We start from the raw sequence: 21,008 nt of genomic DNA on the forward strand, positions 1-21,008 counted from the left end.
ACCCAGCCACCGGATATTAAATATGAAATGTAACAATTCACAGACAATTTCTTTTTTTAAAGGTTACATTAAATATTTATTTTACTATCGAATCATCATTTTTTTTAAGTTTAGAAGGAAAATTTAACTTTATTTGCAAGCGAAAATTATTGTTAATCTCGAAAAATAAATTTATTTATAGCCTGCTTAATAGCAAATAGTCTATAAATCAATTTATGAAAATTGAAAAGCAAAAAAATTAAAGAAAATTGAATTACGAGCTAAATAAGTTTTGTAAAAAGAATTGTTAATGAGCATTACAAAGAAGGCGTATTAACATGGAAAATAAAGATTTGAAAAGCATGTTGTTAAGAACTCAATGAAAGTTCACGATAAGAACTGCTAATAAGCTTAAAAATATGAAAAGAATAAACAATGAATAAGTACTGTTAATAGACAGGGAAACTAAAAATTATTAACTAATTAAAAGTGAAAAAAAAAAGATTTCCAAGGATTGTACTAGTTAAACAGACTGATACTGCTCTTTGTTTGGATGCAGTGGTGAAGGTACGCGAAAACCGATGCAGCACCATTCCGGTTTGAAATCAGGAGGGGAAAAAATCCACAAATGCCTTAATGATGTTCATATATTTCTTTCCTTTTTTTAAATTATTTTCTTTTTTTTCATATCATTCTTTTTTCTTTTTTTTTAAATAATTTTGTTTTCCACTATTTTGTCAATATTATTACAATCTTGTCAAAAATAATTTCTCGAAAAAAAGGAGCAAATAAAATATAAAAAAAATAATAAAAGTTACAAATTCTGACTCTAAATTGTTGGTTAAGTATAAATTATCAGTGATATTTTATTTAACTAGATTATTTTGATTTCAGACTCATTGCTTTAAATTTACTGCAGTTGATACAATAACTATTGATACTATTGATAACTATCAAAACCTCTGGGGGTACTGGATATGAGATCGATCGTTCTCTGATTCAGGTCAAAATTACGATCTGTGGATGAATGAAGTCGAATTCTTGGCCGTAGATGGCGCCACTGAAAAACAGGAAGCGCACACACTGCCTTAAATTTGCTCGGTTTCACCAAGCAGGCTTGCCCGTGGCAAGTGACATAAGAAACAGCAACAACAAACACAACTATTGATACTAATTACGTATAACACTTTAAGGTCAAATTTAAAAAGAATAAATCTCAGTTTTCTGCCCTTTATATTTTTTATTACGGCTATCTAGATATTTCATTTCGGGAGGGGTTCAGAATAATTGTTCTTTTCTCACAAAAACTACCGATCTGAAGAACAAAAAATAATTGGACAATCACGTGAAAACAGTAACAGGCTTAGTTAAAAAACAGTGATACAATTTTAGTACGGGGCTGGTGCATTAAAGTGAATTCTAAGCCACTAAAATGCAATCAGTGACAACGCATTCTGATAGGACCGCCAACTTTGATCTCTGCAAATAAAGCCCTGGTATAACCAATGATCGACAGTGACGCTTTCCAGTATACCATCTGAGCAACACTGTTACTATCTAGACAGCACTATTTAAGCAAGATATTTTAAATTAATGGATTTTATGTAAAAAAAAAATCTAAAACTTACGCAGCTGGAAGATTTTAACATCTTATAACTCAATTAACCACAGCGACAGATCAATATTAAAATTAAGTTGCATGTTTAGGTTGACATTTTATTTATTTATTTATTGGTACACATGCAGGCTTGTGAAGAAAATGCAGGCTTGTGTACTCAAATACATAAACACAGCTTTTAAGCTTTTGTCAAGTCGAAAGACACATTGTACAATACAGAAGAGATCGGCATGAATATGCATCCAGGTTTACGATGGAATTCGAACCCTCTACCTACATGCTACAGAACGTTTGATGAGTGATACTGCTTGACCAGGGTGGCCCCTTGGGTCTAAATGATTGAGATATTAAAGTACCGGACCCTACTAGAGAAAGTCACAAGTTCATGGTCTGAAATCAATAAGCAGCTTCTGTTTTTAAAAAGCAATAACGCGCAATCGTTTGATCTAATATATAGGCATGTGCAGGTACATTCATTACCGCCGCACTAGGACTGCATAATGGGCTATTGGCGACGGGTTGGAAAACTTTCCTGAGGATGATTTCGGAGACAAAATGCAAATGTCACATCCCGTTTTACGGGGAGGACACATTCACACACTATCCATCCATCAGCAGATTGTAATTTAGGCATGTACCAGAGCGTGATAAATCTCTGATCCAGTACCCCCAGAGTATTGCTTTGCTTTTGGGAACTTGGAGGACTTAGTGAACCTGACAGATTTAATGTATACCTGTCACGATTTTGTGCTAGGGTGGTCCTCGACCGGCTAGGATCGAACTCACGACATCTCGGACATAGGTCCATCACCCTACCAGCCAGGCTATCCTGGCCTCCTTAATGTAATATATAGTAGCAATTTCAGAGATACTTCATACATACAAACAGTTCTTTAGAGAAAAGCTATATTCGATGCCTACTTTCTGTTTTCCTGAGACTTTCAGGGCATAGACGTTTAATCTTCTCTTTTCTAGTTTCATATATTTGTCCCAGGTGTCCATACAGCCATCCAACATATTACGATCTCCATGATGAAATTGATCTTAGCTTAATCCTGCTTGCATTGTATACTTTGCTCTTCGAAGCGCTGAAGAATTCTTCTGCATAGAAATATTGACGGTTGAAACATGTGCACTTTTCAAATCGGAAACTCTTTGTCATTTTATTTTAGTAATTTATTCTGTATTCATTAATTTATTCATCTGCAGATTCATGAGTTCGTACAACTTTGAAGACATTGTCAAATTTAAGAATAAATAATACAAATTACAAAAGAATTACCCCCCAAAAAAGTAAAATTTTATGTAGTTTTAGGAGAATTTCAAAACCCCAACCTTTAAGCTTCAAAACATTTAACGTATGTTTGTCCTACATTTAAAGCACTGGTATGCGATAAGTTCTTTAGTGACTTCGGAACACGAACCTGTTACATTTTCTGAAATCCGAAACCTTATTCACTCGACCTCTCTGGTATTTGACTATCTTATCTCATGCTTAGGAGGGCTTTGTGACCGAGGGGTGACTATTTTACGCCTAACACTCAGAAGTGTGGAAGTAGCAGATGTGAATCCCTCTTTATTACAGGATGTATCTTTTTATTGCCTTTCTCTAACTAGTTCTATCATCTTGGAAAGGATTTACCGAAGTCAAGCATCACTGGCTGCGGCAAGTGTGTGGGTGGGTGACCACTTGGATTAGTCTGCGTAGGGACCGAGGGTGTGCGGTATTGGTCCTCGTTAAACTGTTCTACCGTAAAGTGCTCGACTTCGCATGCTGGTCATCGGGCTACCGAAGCGGGGGTGCCATCCCCTCTGCAGAAGATCAAAATTTAATGGCATGTCTTCTGATCATCCTCAGGGATGTTTCCCAGACCGTCACCAATAGCCCATTGTACAGCTCTAGTTCGACGTAAATGAACTACGAACCACGAACGATGAAAAGGATATATAGGCCGCTCATTGAATTGAAACTACACACGTGCACGCATATGTGAACAAATAAATGAATTAATCTTATCTCATAGTACCTAGCATTGGACAGAAATAAGCAATCGTAATTCTAATTAGTCTCGAGTAAATACATCCTTTTAGTTAAATCAAATCTCTAGTTTAACTTGACTGTCAATTTTGGAGATTAGCCTACTGATGTGCTTTAAATCAGTTACTCAAACATTTAACTGAGTAAGTAAAAATATTAAAACAATTTCGTGCTTTTCTAAATTGCTTTTCATAATTTTGTATCGATTTATTTAAAAGACAAGTTTACTATATATAATTGATAAACAACATTAACATTTGAATGTTTCGTGTTTTTGTTCATGTTTCGGCATGCTTTTTATGCTATTTAAAAGCTGAAACTCATTTAAATTATTACATTTTGTATTATCTTTAAAGATAGAATTAATTTTTATAAAAATTTTATTATAAATATTATTTATTATATTAAAATTTAAAATGCATATCTAAATGTACGTTTCTAGAATAAATATTACAGCTTTGATCTTTTAATTTTGCATATTTTTAGATCATTAAATGTCTGAATTTTCTTTTAACATAATTAGCTCATATTTTAGAATAAATGTTATGAACAAAACTAGTAATGTTTATCACAGAGTCATGCAGTGTTGAAAGTTAGTGAACAAAGTGAATCCAAATAAACTGAAATTAATGAAATACTTAAGAGTTTCTTTCTAATAAAAAAATTTAAAAAAAGGATTCTTTAGCATACACAAGTGAATATGTTATAGAATGTACGTTAAAATATGTTATGGTATTTTATTTATTTGTTTTTGTAGTAAAAAGGAAAAAACGATAAAATAATTATAAAATCTGCTTTTATTTTTTCATGTTTAAACAGTTTGTGCTATGTGAAATAAAAAATCATCCGTATAACTTTTGATTTCATCCGATTTTCTCATAGAAAGAATCTTTTTAGTCCGAAATTGTAATTTTTGATCTCACAATATTTTTAGTTAGGAAATCAGATACAGAAACGTACTTTTACTGAGTAAATTTTTTTTCAACGAATGGGAATTTTTTGTCCTTAAAGTGCGATAGATGCCCAAATTATGGCAAATATTGACGAAATAGTTTATTCATGAGAGTGGGCAAAAGTTAAAACATAATGCAATGTACTTATTTTTTCACATCCTTGAAACTCTGAATTTATGCTAAAATATTTGTAATTTCTTTTTGTTATTTAATATGATATAGATCGAGAAAGTTTTTATTTGGAATATACTACATAAATTTTATAATTTTAAGAAAAAATTTAAAATTTGAAAGTAATCTGTCAAACAGTTTCTGAACTGTAATATTTCGAAAAAAAAAGTTTGATTTTTTTTTCTCGAGATTCTTTTTGTTAGTTATATTTAAGTTTCGGATGTTATTTGAAATCTGAATAGTCTTAAAAGGCATGAAAGCACATCAAAATCTTCTAAAAATTCCATTTTGTATAAAAAATTCAATTTCGTAGAGAGAAAATTCTATTTCCTATAGAAAAAAATCTATTTCCTACAACAAAAAAATCTATTTCTTACAGAAAAAATTCCGTTTCCTACTAGAAAAAATTCCGTTTCCTACTAGAAAAAATTCCGTTTCCTACTAGAAAAAATTCCGTTTCCTACTAGAAAAAATTCCGTTTCCTACTAGAAAAAATTCCGTTTCCTACTAGAAAAAATTCCGTTTCCTACTAGAAAAATTTCCGTTTCCTACTAGAAAAATTTCCGTTTCCTACTAGAAAAATTTCCGTTTCCTACTAGAAAAAATTCCGTTTCCTACTAGAAAAAATTCCGTTTCCTACTAGAAAAAATTCCGTTTCCTACTAGAAAAAATTCCGTTTCCTACTAGAAAAAATTCCGTTTCCTACTAGAAAAAATTCCGTTTCCTACTAGAAAAAATTCCGTTTCCTACTAGAAAAAATTCCGTTTCCTACTAGAAAAAATTATTTTTGTACATAGAAAAATTCTGTTTGCTACAGGAAAAATGAGAATGTTTTTTGCCTAGAGCATAGATTTATTCTTTGGTAAAACAGCTTCACTATATATATAGATGGTGCAAAATTTTCATTCTTTCAAACAGTTTCAGAAATACGTAAGAAAGGAAATTACGTACAAGACCCTAGATATTTTAAATACTCTCCGGAATAAACCATTGTGGGATTGTATTATCCAGATTGCAACCTCTTATATTTTGATTGTCAACAATTCAAATCCTTAAGGATAAAAAAATGTTTAGAAAAAGCAAGTTTTGTATCTGATTCTGTATAATGAAATATTAATTCAATATTAATTATCTTATTAGAAAAAACACAAAATAAATAATTATTAAAAATTTATTTTTAAGCGGAATATTGAAAATAAATTTTACACCTTTTGAAAAAACTAATTTTATAATTGCGTACATTTTTTTTATTTCCTAAAATATTGGAGAAGTACGCAAAAAGTAAATTTAGAATTAAGTGATCCAAACATTTCGACCATTCTCCTGACTGAAAAATTGGGTTATAAAACATTTTAATATGATATATCTGATTTCTGCCTTATACTGATTGAAGTATAAAATACTTATTATGATCTTCCGTTTATATTTTTTCAAAATTATATTTCATATTTTTTCACTTTTATTTAATATTTTTCAATAATTAAAACTAATACGGAGAGGAATGTTTTTACGGTTTATTGAAAGAAGCAATTTCAAAACGGATATTCAAATTTCAAATAAAGGAATCATGTATGTATTTGGAAATACTGTTTAAAGATAAATATTTCAGTTTATTCATTAACCTATTTCACAAACTTTCTTTTTTTACTCAAATATTTTTGTACAACATGAACTTTAACGTAATTAAATAAGTTGAATTTTAAAATAGTTTTATCGATGCTGTTACATATAACTATCACAATTTTAATGCATTTTTAAAAGTTTTTCAAATGTGTGGTGCTAATACTTATTGAAAGTAAAATCATTTTTTCTTAACTATACTAAACTGAAGATGATTTTATTTAGGATTGACAGATGCTTAGCATGAATGATTTTTGAAAATTGTTCATACAATTACTAAACTGATAATCTTCATGACTAAATTAAAAAAATGTTTGACACTTACCATTGACACTAAAACAATGTAGAAAATATAAGATTTTCCTTTAATTGATAATTTGAAACAGATTTCTTTAAGCGGGAAAAGTGGGATAAATTTTCCTCTTAAAATTTCAGTTTTTTACGCTTAATTATTATTCAAACTTATTCCCATTTCTATTAAAAGCATTTGTTGGAGAAAAATATTTTTTTTATACTTTCTAAGAACTGACTTAAAGTCAAATAATAATGAACTGCATAAAACCTAAAGAGAAACCTAAGAGTTTCATTTTTGCTTCACGTTAAGTAAACAATTAAATCAAGGTTTTGAAATTTCTAAAAATCAATATTAAAATATGCAAAATTGCAATCAAAAAATTCAACAAAGGAACGAGGAAATGTCACTCTTGTCGTGTAATTTAGTCAATCAATTCCTAGTTTATCTAATTTATTCTTTAACTGCCATCTTTAATTACTACTTTGAAGTCAAAATAAAATTTTGTTAATTTTGAATATTTTATATCTAAGTTTCATATTTTCATCAATCTTAATTTTATTACTTTTTTTTCTTCTGCATTTCAGGCATGCCACCTAAAGGAAAATCAACAAAAAATAAGGATGATATTCAAAAGGGATCATCCAATGAAGACTCTTCTAAAAGTAGAGTAAAATTCCCTATTTTAATGTACAGTTCACCAAAAAAGGACCACCCTAAATAACATTTGTTCAAATAATCAAATCTTCACATTCTAAGACTCATTTTTAATGGTAGGGGGCAGGGAACGTGTCCTTACATCAGAAAGGTCCTGGGTTCGAATCCCGCACAAGGCATGGATGCTTCTTTCTCTCTCTGTGTGTTCTATGTCCTTTCTCCTTTGTGTGTGAATGTGACCCGCCCTATAAACGGGTTGTGGTTGTGTTGTGTGAATGTCGTGGCAGAAGTCGAATTCCTGGCCATAGATGGCGCCACTGAAGTACTGCGGCATAGTTTAATCAGGAGAGCGTTTCAAAGTTTGGACCCCTAAATGTTAATTTTACTTTTTGCGTATTTCGCTTTGTCTCTAGAACTTTTTGAGAGAGTTTTAAAAAAAATTGTACACTCTTATAGAACTCATTTATCCAAAGATAGTTCTATGAAAAAATTAAATTTTAGAATATATTTATTATTTTCTATCATTTTTCATTATTTTATTTAATAATAGAAGAAAAAAATTGTACTGTAAGGTATACAATTTTTTATATAATTTTAAATTAAGTAATTTTACATGGCAAAATATTAAATTTGAGCAAAATCGGTTAAATAGCTCCTGAAAATTGGAATTCTAACGAAGTCATATATCTAAGGACTATTCAACCAATTTCGCTCCAATTTTGCATTTTGCCATGTAAAATTCCGTAATTTGAAATTATGTAAAAAATGGTATACGTTACAGTTAAAAATTTTTTCGGCTATTATTAAATAAAATATTAAATATATTCTAAAATTTAATTTTTTCATAGAATTATATTTGGAAAAACGAATTACATAAATGTGTGCAAAAATTTTTCAATTCACTTAAAAGTTCTCGAGATATGGCAAAATGCGCAAAAAGTAAAATTAACAGTAAGGGATCCAAACTTTGGATCACTCTCATGTTCAGACTAAGATGACTATATTTCCCAGATTACGGCTACCCCCAATACTTTGTTGGTCACAAACCTAAATCCGTTAAAAAAAATCAGGTATATTTATTCAGAGAAAGTACGTTTTTGTGTTTGATTTCGCCACATAAAATGTCGTCTGCACTAATTAATTAGCATATTTGAGGTCACCCCTACGAACGATTAAGAATGAGTATTCAGGATGACTCGTTTTTCATTTCGCGCACTGTAAATTTCCTTTTCATATTTTCTTTAAATTAGTTCTTGTGAGTGTAAAAAAAGCACGAATTTTGTACAATTTTTTAATTTGTTACATTTTTAAGTAGTATTTCTCCAGAAAAAAATTTTGTATAAATTAAAAATATAAAAATAAAATGAATTATCTTTTTAACTATGCCAAAATCACGTTTAACCTCATTGGAAAAGAACTTTTTTGTCGGATACTGCAGTTTAAAAAAACATTACATCCTGTAGTTGAATGATTCAATAGAAAAAAATGTATTTCTCGTACCCTGACTTTCTTAACTGGCTTCAAAAAGTTTTAAAAACTTCTTTTACTTCTGGAAAAGTTTTCTCACTTACTAGCTCACTTTGGCACCTGTTCACAACCATTAAAAAAATTAAGAATCAACCTAGAAACAATAGCACGAAGAGATATTAAAGCATCCTATTTTCCGATAAATATTCTCTTGCCATAATACAGAATGGCAATATGGAAAAACGGAATTATACTAATAGTAGTTAAAAAATTAAATGCTATGATTCCAGTTTAATTTTTAGTATCAAGTTAGTTCCAGTTTAATTTTTAGTAAAGCAGAGAATTGAAAGGTTTCGTCCCATGAAAATGACGGAAATTCATTCATCATCTGCGAATCATGTAACTAATGTTATATCGATTACGTTTCTGATATAGTTAAATAAAATATTTTGTGTAGTTAAACATCGTGTTGCCCAGGTTGCAGACCTAAATCTTTTGACTTATTTAAAGTTAATCCTCTATCACTGCTTAAAATCCAGCTCATATTACTTATTTTTATTTGATTTAACTGTTATTCAGTTGTTTTTAAAGTTCTGTGTTGATTAAGTCTTGATTCCAATTAGGAAAACCATAAAAAAGAATTAACTTTTTTTTATCCTTACCCAAATCAGATAGAATGAAAGATAAAAAAAATTTAAAATACATAGAATTACCAAATAAAAATAAGTTTTTCTTTTTAAATTTCTCTTAAATCTTTTTATAGACCTTGAGTCTTTATTCGTAGGGTTTAAGACTCCAGTTTTAGTATCGTTAAACCATTCAATTCTATTTTATTTCAAAAAAAAAAAAAAATTTCTATCAGGCTTAGTTTGCAACTCCATTAGAACAGTCTAAAATTATACCTAATCATTCTTATTTGGTGTGCTTATATACGACTTCAAACGTAAATAATATTTTAATCAGTGTTAACTATCTCATGTTTTTAAAAGTGTTGGTAAAATCCTTCAAAACAAGTTTTTTATTTCAGATCCGCCAAGGGATCAAGAGGATTCTCAACCTGGACCATCTACTTTAGAAGATTCTTCTAAGAGTGAAATATGTTTGAAAGCAGATAAATCTCCTCCCTCAAAAGAAGTTATAAGAAAAAGTCCAGTTTGTGAGCTAACTTCTGATGAAATATTTGAGAGAAGCGTGGAAGATGATCCAGTAGTATATGAAGTAAAAAAACTTCAAGAAGCTAGAGAACCTTTTGAAAAGATTCTCATGTTTCATCTTGGAAAAAAACGCTTCACGGATGATCAGCGAAAGAGTTGGATCATGACAATAAATAAGAAAAGAAGCGAACGAAGTTTGAGTAACATACCTACTGAATACGAGACAGAAGCCTCAAAAGAAGTTGCACATTTGAAATTTACAGAAGAAGAAATTTCAAGTTTCTGCGATAGATTAGATAAAGACGACTATTGGGATACAACAAGTATGTTTTATTTAAATAAGTATATAAATAAAAAAGTATATAAGTAAAAAAAAGTATTAAAGTATAAGAATAAATAAGTATATAAAATGATTCCGAATAAAGTCAAAGGTTACCAGGTTGAAAAGTAAACAAATGTAATAACGTTAGAAATTCGATGTCAAAAACATCAACACTTTAAAGTAACTTAAGTGGGATCTTAAGTTACACTATAAAGTAACACTATAAAGTAACTTAAGTAACTACAGTGTGTTGCACACTTCCTGTAACTAATTCGCATGAAAGCATTTAAAGGGAGTTTAAAGTTATATTGTAGCATTCATCCAGATAAAAATAATGCGAAGTAGTAAGGTTTGTAGTGATAGATAGTGATTGCACTGTTCCTTAGAGACCTTTCTTACAGCTAACAAAACATAGTCACTTATCAATTTTGTAACCACTAATGATTTCCTCATCAACAGCAATGGATTCATTGAAGATCATTGTTTGCTTCACCTGGGTGTTTGGAAAATCTATAAGAATGAACACCAAACGCAGAAACTTCAACACTATCTGTTAATAGTTTATCCTAAATTATGTTTACTATCGACAGGAATAATTCAAATATTCACTTTATGCTCACCATCAGCCACTTAAAATGGCCAGGCTGTATGTAGCGCCATTCTGAAAGCATCCATTCCAGCATGACTTTACATTCATTTTAAATGCCCAAGTTACAACACGCTAATCAGTAGTGCAATTATCTTAATTTATAACCTGATTGGTGGCCTTTCTATCACCACGAGATTTCTGACGCTTTTATCCATGTCCATTTTTTATTCGTCAGCTCTTATATTTTTGTTTTGAGATATTTTCATAAAAAAATAGACTGTGCCATCTACTAGTTTAAAACCTTCGCAATTTGGAAGATCTATAATTCAAACAATAGAAAAAAGATTGGTATTATGTAAATTATAGAATTCCATAAATTTTCAATCTAACGTACAGAGCTCTATTGTTGAAAATGCCTGCAAAGATAGCTAAGGAAGAAAGGTGAATGTGATTGGTGGAGTTGCGCAGATAGAAAATAGAGTGCCGAATTAACTCTGTGGTGCGTGTTTGAAGAAAAATGAATCTATATTAGTACAAGACGGTTAAAGTGTCCTCTTATTTAAAGGTTGAATGCAGAAATTTGGACTCTGAAAAGGGTGTTAGGAAAGTAGCGATAAGAAACTCTCTTCTAGGATAAATAAAAGTCAAATTCGGTGAACATATTTAATCATTAAGGGAAAAAATCAACTATGGGTAAGCAAAATTTGGAGAAAAAGTAAAGAGAAAGTAAAATTTAGAAACTGAAATAAAATTATTTTTATCAGTTTGTTATCAAAGACTTTGACTTTCCCTTTGTTAGATGGGGCAAGGCAGTTACAGTTAAGTTATTACGTTGATTTAAGATTTGAGATAGTAAGTTTAAATTTAATGTTAGTTCTAACTTTTACTCAATGTAAAGTTCTGATTACATTCCGCTTTTTACTTTCATGTTTGCGTCAGTTTTAGCAATGATTTATCCAGTGTAAATTCTATACAAATTAATCCAAATAGCCTAAATTTCTTAAAATTTACGTTTCGATCAACTGTAATTCGTTGCTTAATAAATTTTTCTCAATCCGAATCGTATTTCTTTCAAATGGAACTTTTTTTCTAGATTACCTCCGGTGATAAAATGAACAAACGAAGGCTCTTGCAGTAGTTTTAAAAAAAACAACTTAAAAAACTATTTAGTTCTAGTACAAATTAATTAGTGCTGCTAATTTATGTTATAGTCTGGCACTTAAGTAGAATGCTATCAGATTAAAAAAAACTATTTAAATTAAAATCTACAACTCTAATTTTTTTTAATGGCAGGTACTTGGGTCGATTTCCCATTGGCCTCAGAAATGCCCGAATTGCTACTCTCTTATCTTTACCCAGTAGGCACATTTGGCAAAGCCATGGCGGTGGAGTAGCGTCCCACCCTTTATACAATCACAAATCCGTTTATAGGGCTGGTTAGACTCACACAATCACACAGAAAAAAGGACATAGAACACACACATAGAGAGAGAGAAAGTTACATCCATGCTTACGCTGGGATTCGAACCCACAACAACTGGTCCAGTACAGACACCCCTAAACCAGTAATTGGCTACAACTAAATACCAATTTTCTGTATTTATAATTTTTCAATTTTTCTTTTACAGAACTTAATTTTCACTCCTAATTATAAATTAAATGCCATTCATCCTTTTTTTGTATCAGAATCAAAAGAAATGTTAGTTCCTGAATCCGAAACCTCTTCGGATTCTGAGGTAGAAATGGAAGAATCTGAAATTAAACCTCCTCACCAAACTCCTAGAAGATCCCCAAGGCACAAACCTAAGAGACCATCCTGGAAAGAATACAAGAAAGGAAAAAACTTCGAATCCGCATATTTTAAAGGGCAGATTGAACACTTCGGCGTTAAGAAAGTCATCAAGAAGATAGTGAAGATAATTTGGAGAAAGAGTAAGTCATTTCCTGCGAATATATTCATCAAAAATATCCAATCAAAACAAAATTCATCTTTATCATAAATTCATAAATTATAGTGACTAATATCTTATGTGTTTTAATGCTAAGCACTACTGCTACAGTAGAATACATTATTGAATAAAATGTGTAAATATCTAATAGTCATTTTTCTGGATCAATCAACCTACTTCCTCAACAGAAATTTTACCATTCTTTTAATAAAAGGGGTTTTTTTTAATACATTATCTTTCACGGTTGAACTGTGTGTGTCTTATCAATGCTGTTCCAACATTCACAGTGGCCAGCAATTCATGATGCACCATCGGTTAGCTTTAATTTTATGCAATTTAGAGAAAATACATAGTTCTTGAAACGGTGAAAATAACCAAGAATTAAGTTTCTTGTGCATGCATCACCAGACTAATATTTTATACTGTATAATGCCTTTGCTTTAAGTTCTAGGCACTGATAGAGATGTATAACGGAAAACTTTTCTTAATAACACTGGGGGAAAAAATTCCTTTCTAGCAGATCTTGGATACTTTCGTATCGTTGATTTCAAATCTGCAATCAGTTTCTCTCTTCAAGCTATATTTTTTTTCTTTTTTTTTAAATGAAAGTTTTAGGGTATTTTTTGTCTAAATGGGCAAGTTCAAAAACGTTTATGTAATAAGGTGTAATATAATTGTTGCCGAAAAACTTCGAGACGAGTTCATGCACATGAGGATTAAAATTACATAGAAACCCATTCCCGAAAATGTTGTCAAGACCCGTTTTACTTTACACAATATAAACACATAGTTTCAGGTAACTTTAGGAATACTAATTTGCTAACGTAGTCCACTTATGCTACCCTGTACACGTTGTTCATTGTGCTTATCTGACTTAACGAATGAGAATAAATTAAATATTTTGAAAAACGTACTAAAGACTCCTCTTTTAATAATGATAGTTGTAAGCTAGTAAGATCTTTAAAAAATTCGTCTGCAGTTTATTTTATACGAGGAACGAGTTCTAAGTCACTGAAAATTCTATTTTTCGAGCTTCTCTTAAGAACAATTTAGTTGAAATTTTCGAACGATTTTTAGAACAATCGTATAAAAGACGTGCAATATTTTTTTTATTTTTATTTTTATAGATATATAGAACAACCTTTTTAAGTGCGGGATGGAAAAAAAAGTAAATCTATGAATCGCTATTTAACAATACTGCGAAATTATGCACAAAACTGAAAGACATACCTAAACTAAACTAAACTCAGTGGCGCGACAGCTCATAGAGAGACAAGGCCTACTGTGCCCATCTCAGTTTTCTTGACCTTGGCCTCTGGAGTGCAGGAGCAGATGTTCCGGTCAGGTGGTTAGCCGAACGCGAAACCCCCAGTGTTTAGTTCCCAAACATGCTTGGTACTCATTTATCGACCCACTGAAGGGATGAAAGGCTGAGTCGACGTTGCCCGGCCCGAGGATCGAACCAGGGACCTGTGGCACTACAGCGCTACCGCTCAGTCACCGGGTGTCGAAAGACATATACCAAGAAAACTTAAAATAAAATTATTTCACATTTTTTTCAATTTATAATTGTTTGATGCCCTTTCCATTAGCTTTACTTTAAGCAAAACACATTTTTAATAGTTTATCCCCTCAAAATAATCAGTAATAGTATTCAGTATCATTTGGCATGATTTTGATGCTCGAAGCCAACTTGATAGTCAAATCAAGAAATTTTTTCTTTCTGGGAGCTGTAAAATGCATCGTTACATTGTATCTATATTAAAACTGAAGTTTTAATAAATACCAATTGTACTAATTTAATACTTTGTACTTATATTAGTTTATTTTGTATCTGCACCGTTTAACATAATACCAATTGTTAACTATTACCAAAATTAATTATCATTGGTGGCAATAGTTAGACAATTTTTAACGTTTCTCCTAAGCGAATTTTTTTTGCTATTTACTACATAGCTTTTTTTTATTTCAATTAGCACCTTTTACCAAAACTTATTCAGCATCATTGGGTCAATAATAGAATGGCGAGTTTTAACTGTCCCTTTAAACAAATTACTTTTTCTCAGTAATTAAGTTATTCAGTACATAGCTTATTTAACTATTTCAATTAGATCATATTAACAAAACTAATTAATTATCATTGACTTCAATAATGGTAAGGTATTTTTTTACAGTCCCGCTGAAATAATAAGTACCTTTTCCTATATTTTTTGTTTTTTCGAGCAAAAGCTTATTTTTTATTTCAATTAATACTTATTTGCAAGATCATGTTAGTGTCAATAATAGTATGCAGTCAAATTCTCACGCTTTTGCTAAACGATTTAATATTACTTCTCCGTTAATTTTATTTCTCAGAACAAAACTTAGTTTTTTTATTCCACTACCACTGTTTTTAAATTATTTCGTTTCTTATAAACATGTTTCAAAAGCAAATCTATAAACAAAAGAAACGGCTGTTTTTGACAACTTACGCGATACTAATCTGGAAACAAAGTCCACCCAAAGAACTTATACGCTTCGCGAAGAGTATAACCTTTATACAATCTTTGGTCCACCATTGCTACCGTATTCAAATTGATCATTGAGATTATCAGACATAACGTGTAAAAAATAATTAAATATTTGAAAATGTACGGTTAAATCTTTTTTTTTTTTGATATACTAAATCTATAAGGTAACAAACCTCAACTACACCACTGTTTAAATAATTAAAAAACAAAATCATCTGCAGTTTAATTTTTATCAATGACTAGTTCTGAAGCAATTTAAATATTCCATTTTTCAAACGTCTCCTCTAATCAATCTAATTGAAATGTTTGAACGATTTTTAGGATGGGCTAAAATTACCCTTTTCAACTACTTTCAAAATTTCAAAACAAACTGGTCTGGAGTTGCGAATGAAAGAGACACAAACTTTTCATTTCATTTTATTATTATAGATCATGAATTATAAAGGACATGAATTACAACTTAAGTGATCCATACATTTCATTCCTTATAGAACTGATAGAAATCCCGTGAATTTAAAGTTATGATTTAAATTTTTTAAGTTCCTATTTATTTTTCTCCTAATTTGCAACTGATGATTCAATATATCGTCTCAGACTTTAAGAGAAGTATACTTTCTTTTAGAAAAGCAGCAGTATATTGAAAAAGGTGAAAGCAGTTCAATTGAAGTTGGCAAAAATGAAGTACAACATTTGCTTTTTGAAGCAGTTGGTATGTTTTAACTGAATTTTTATCTGTCATTTCAAAAGTTTTTTTTATTATTTATTTAGTAATCGAAGTGACTATGTTCTACTTTACCAAAATTTTTTGTGAATGCTTTTGATGATGACACAATATCCAGAATAAAACAAAAGATATTTCTTTAAAAAAGTTATTTTCGTCAACTGTCAAGCCACAAATATAGGTTTATAAGTTTTTATTTGTAAACTCATTTTTATCTACTCTTTCATTTGAATTACTGTGTACAGAAAGAGCTTCAATTCTCCTTTTGTTGAGCTGGCAGCAGCTACGGATTGTCCACAGTATTTCATTTTTATTCACCATATTCCGTGTTTCATGTTCTTCATGGTATTTATAGAGGTTTTTTTTTCAACTTAAGATTCGGATAGAAAAATTTCCACTGGTGTAAACTAAATTGAGTAAGTCCGCATCTCAATGACCAAGTTATTACACATCAATATAGGATAGTTTCCCAAAGTACTTTTTTTCATATTTTCATTCATTTTTCAAGAGTTCATTTTTCGCAAAAAAAATAACACAAAAATTAAATTCAGAATGACTGAGTATTTTGAGTAAATACAAACCCGGAACGTCAAAAAAAAGCGTAATAGTCAAGTCAAAAGTGGTCCTCAAGACTTCCGGAAGGTTTGTTTTTTTAGGGTAGATGATGAATAGTTAAAAGTGATAATGAATCTTTGAAATTTCTTTTTAATTCTTGGATTTATAAATTTTATGATTTTATCTACCACTAAATGCTAATAAATCAACCGTACATATAAGAGCAAATTATAAAAACAAAAATAAGTGTAAGCCATAAGAATTGTAAAAAGTGAATTTTATTTAAAATTACGTTTCAATTAATCTTCTACCATCACTTGGGAAATTTTCAGGTCTGCTTTGGAAATCTAAAAAAGAAAACTATTTTCCGAACAGAGTGGAAAATTTCAATGCTACACTGCAAATTAACAACAGAGAAATAAATAATAGAGTAAGTGATATGCACTAAAACCAATCCTAGCTTTCGGACCAGTCTTCCACGAAAGCTAATTAGTCCAGTGCTTGATACTATTGCCCCTTTAACTTCTATGTTGAGTTTAAAATTACAAGACTGGTCAGCGGTCGGTAGCAAATGGATCAGCTGTTCAACACCAGTTATAAAATAAGAGGAATGAAATTTTTTCACAGTTTTATCATTAATAACTTCAATTGGATTTTATGTCTGACTAATGCTTAAAGGAAAATTTAAGAGAAATTTTATAAAATAATTATTAGGGTAACATATTTCTTTATTAACACGTTGAATGCCAAGAGGGTCACCGGCACTGAGTTTGTTCGCAGTGCCACGAGGGTCACCAGTGACCGGCGAAGCCAAGATGATTAGAAACACATAATTCGAGTAAATTTTTAATGCGTTTAATTTTTTATATTATTATCGTTACTAAAATGGTATCAAGAAATTAATGCAATACATACTGAGAAAATCATTTTGGCCAGACGGGCAAGCCATGTAAAATTAGGGTGGCATTCAACGTGTTACCGAGCTTAATTTTATTTTGGATTTGAAAAGTGATATGGGAAATATTATCGCGCTTATTTTATTAACATTTTCCTTTCTGTATTTCTATTTTATATATATATATATATTGAAAACAAAAATTGTCATTTTACTTTAAATTACGTAAATGCAACTGAAATGATAAGTAAAGAATGAATTATTAATTGAATCGAAATACATAGTTTTCAAAAATGTAAAATAAGGATTGTTTAAAAAAAAGTTTATCTGCGGAATCCCTTTAACCCTTTCTTCAGGTTCTGCGGAGGACCATTTGGATACCGCTGAATTAAACAGCGATTTCAGAATTATTCTCTCCTGGAAAATGATTTTCTGGATCCCAAGCATTACTAATAACATTTCTTCCTTTCTCTTAGAATTTTCTTATTGACCTTACTCAATTTCACTTTTTATTCTTGCTATCTTTGTGTCAGACAAGCTATCTAGTACCACTGTTGTTGACTTATTCCTCTTGGCTTTTTACTAACCGTAATTTCAATCAATTATGGTAAGTTTCTTTGTTATTCTGTCTGAATTTTGAAACACTTTTAGTGTAGTATCAACAGTCTCATTTCAATTTTTCATAACATTAATTTTTCTTTTTTATTTAGGATTTATGGAAAAGAGATATCTTGGGCAAATAAAAGCAGCAGCGCTCTCTATTTATCCATCTGAAGATGATAAATTCGAAAGTGTGTGCGAATCCGGAACTTATGATAGTCAAGATGATTGGTTTCCTAACAAGGAGACAGAGGGCTCCAAAATAAGTAAAATGTCAGTTTCCGTGCCTACTTCAACCCTAAAGGAATATGGTCTTTTAGACATATTGATTGCCACCCTTCCGATGACCTTAAATTGTAAGTTCAAATTTTATTTAACCCTTTATAGGGCCATTTTCTTCTAGAAACGCTATAAAATATATTTGAACTTAAAATATTTATGGAATTGAAATGTTAAAATATTTATGGAATTGAAATGTTAAAATATTTATGGAATTGAAATGTTAAAATAGTTACGGAATTGAAATATTAAAATAGTTATGGAATTGAAATGTTAAAATAGTTATGGAATTGAAATGTTAAAATAGTTATGGAATTGAAATGTTAAAATAGTTATGGAATTGAAATGTTAAAATAGTTATGGAATTGAAATGTTAGAATATTCATGGAATTGAAATGTTAAAATATTTATGGATTTGAAATGTTTAAATATTTTGGGAATTTAAGCGTTAAAATATTTTTGAAGTTTTATTTTTAAAAAAATTTATTTAAGCGAGAAATTCAGTTAAAATTGTAACTTTTTATCTAAAATTAACTTTATTTTTAAATCTTTTTTATGGGAAAGTAGAAGAAATTTTCAAAATATTACTTACTGTAATAAGTTAGCCGTAAACTTACGTTTCTTTGCTTATAAATAACCGAATTTATAAATTCAATGTTCATGACTACAAATAAATTCGATGAGAAAAGATTAAAAGAACGAGTGCGTAACTTACAAGTGAAAACAGCTAAACAGTGTTAGCCTCTCTTCTTGACCCCATTCAAATCGTTACTAACCGGTTTCCCACCGTGGTGCATACGTAAACGATGGAAACCGGCTTGACTGCGGTTTGAATACAGCTCGCAAACTGCTGGAAAATCGGGCTACTGTTATCCAAATTAATGTGAACACAAGTCCTTTTTTTTTCCCTGAATTATTCCACAGTTGGCCACACAAATTATAAGTACGAAAATAAAAATGTAAAAGGTCATCTCATTATAAAAGTTACTTCTCCATTATAGAAAAAAGTGTTTTTGATAATACTTTTAAAAAAAATTTTAAAGACCAGAAGAGAATTTAAGAGTTTTAAAAATATAAGAGGATTTATTGTATAGTGTTTCCTTCTTGCTAGTACATTTTTAACACATTTTTTCAGAAGATTTTCCAAACTACTTTTAAAATCAATTTTTTGCTAAAATTTCGGATTAACATTTTAAATTTTGAATTTCAAAATTCAAGTGCAATTATGCTAGTAAACATAATTTTCGGCGATTAAGAGAAAAAATAATTTTGGGAAACGCTATTCAGTATGTCTTCGGGAAAAAATCTCAAAATTTCGCATTTTTAAATCTTATTGGAACATGCAATTGGGATTTTCAATACCCAAGACGATCTCAAAAGAAGAAAATGCAAATAATTGTTTCCGTATAACGATGGGATAAATTGCTTTTTATTTTACTTGATAAATACATGTTTTTTAAATATTCATAAAAGAATTAAAGAAAAATACTGTTTTCATTAAATATGTAGCACTTTTAGTAGAGGCTATAAGAAAGAGATAGACAGTGTGTATAATCTCACAGTAAATTAACTTGCTACTTGAAAAAAGTTACAACGCTTTCCTAACAAAACCGCTACTTAAATTTTGAGTCGACGATTCATGCTAATATATTTACACATTAATATTCACATGAAGAAAATCTAAAACGTAGCTTTTAATTTTCACTATCCATAAAAGATTTATACTCCTTACTAGGACATAGTTCATTTGAAAGCACGTGTTTTTATGAATACATGTTTTTGATAACTTAAGCTATTTTAATAATTGGTACCATTTTCAATTAGATAATGATCCTGCTGATACATTGGAATTCGTAGAAATATTGAAAAGGGCCCGGAATCGTGTACCTGAACATATCTCTTTTAAAAATATTCCTACAATGAGCAAATCTGAAAGAGTTGAAAAACACAGCGGGAAAACAATTATATGTACCGCTCTCGTCGAACCACCGCCAGATTTCGAACGCTTGGAAAGAACTGGCGCCAAGGATTATCTGAAACAAATACCTACTCAAGATGACGAAGAATCTGAAACAAAGTCAATCTCTAATGGTGTAAAAAACCATTTGAAACTTGAGCTTAATGAAAGTAAATCTGAATCTCCGATGCAATTAGATACTGAGACTTCAGAAGATATGAAGTTTATAGATGAATCTTCAGCGGAAGAATCTGAAGATACGGTGCCATCGGAAGACAGTGATCAGTTAAAAAGAGGTCGCAGCCCTGTGTCACCAAATACTGCATCAAAAAAGAAAAGCCCTGAACAGTGAGAATGGACCTTAAGATAGAGATGCTTTTTGTTCATTTTTTTAATCTTCGTATTTAAAAGATTGTGTTTTAGGTTTATCTATGTTATGTGTTTCTAGAATATGCAATAAATATTTTCTGCTTATAGTCTATTGCTCTGAAATAATTAGAAACATGCTAATAAATTTGAAATCTAGTTTTATAATTTATCGACTGTTTCACATGCGTTCTCGCAGCAAAGCTAACTTTAACGAAATTTTAAAAAAATGTATTTTTATTAATAAACTAGCCGCCTAAGGCGCCCAGCTGTCCGCCACGCTAAAGGTTTTCACAAATAAAGTTTTTTAAAACAT

At 30.3% G+C, this 21,008-nt stretch overlaps 1 protein-coding gene across 2 annotated transcripts; it reads left to right on the forward strand.

The window, feature by feature from the left end:
- Positions 1 to 3,576: 3,576 nt before the first annotated feature.
- Positions 3,577 to 20,802, forward strand: LOC107450646 (uncharacterized). Of its 2 annotated transcripts, XM_016066493.3 has the most exons (7): positions 3,577 to 3,778; positions 7,259 to 7,336; positions 9,823 to 10,272; positions 12,547 to 12,792; positions 15,942 to 16,028; positions 18,201 to 18,446; positions 20,194 to 20,802. In XM_016066493.3, the coding sequence occupies exons 2-7, from the start codon at positions 7,261 to 7,263 to the stop codon at positions 20,676 to 20,678; spliced, it is 1,590 nt and encodes a 529-aa protein (XP_015921979.1). In that variant the 5' UTR covers positions 3,577 to 3,778; positions 7,259 to 7,260; the 3' UTR covers positions 20,679 to 20,802. The 2 variants fall into 2 exon arrangements, with proteins under 2 accessions (XP_015921979.1, XP_015921980.1); XM_016066494.4 differs by lacking the exon at positions 7,259 to 7,336 and having other exon boundaries at positions 3,648 to 3,778.
- The last annotated feature ends 206 nt before the right edge of the window (positions 20,803 to 21,008 follow it).

The sequence above is a fragment of the Parasteatoda tepidariorum genome, chromosome 7 (genome assembly GCF_982258835.1).
Source record: "Parasteatoda tepidariorum strain Cologne lab strain chromosome 7, Ptep-v5.0, whole genome shotgun sequence".
NCBI lineage: Eukaryota > Metazoa > Arthropoda > Arachnida > Araneae > Theridiidae > Parasteatoda > Parasteatoda tepidariorum.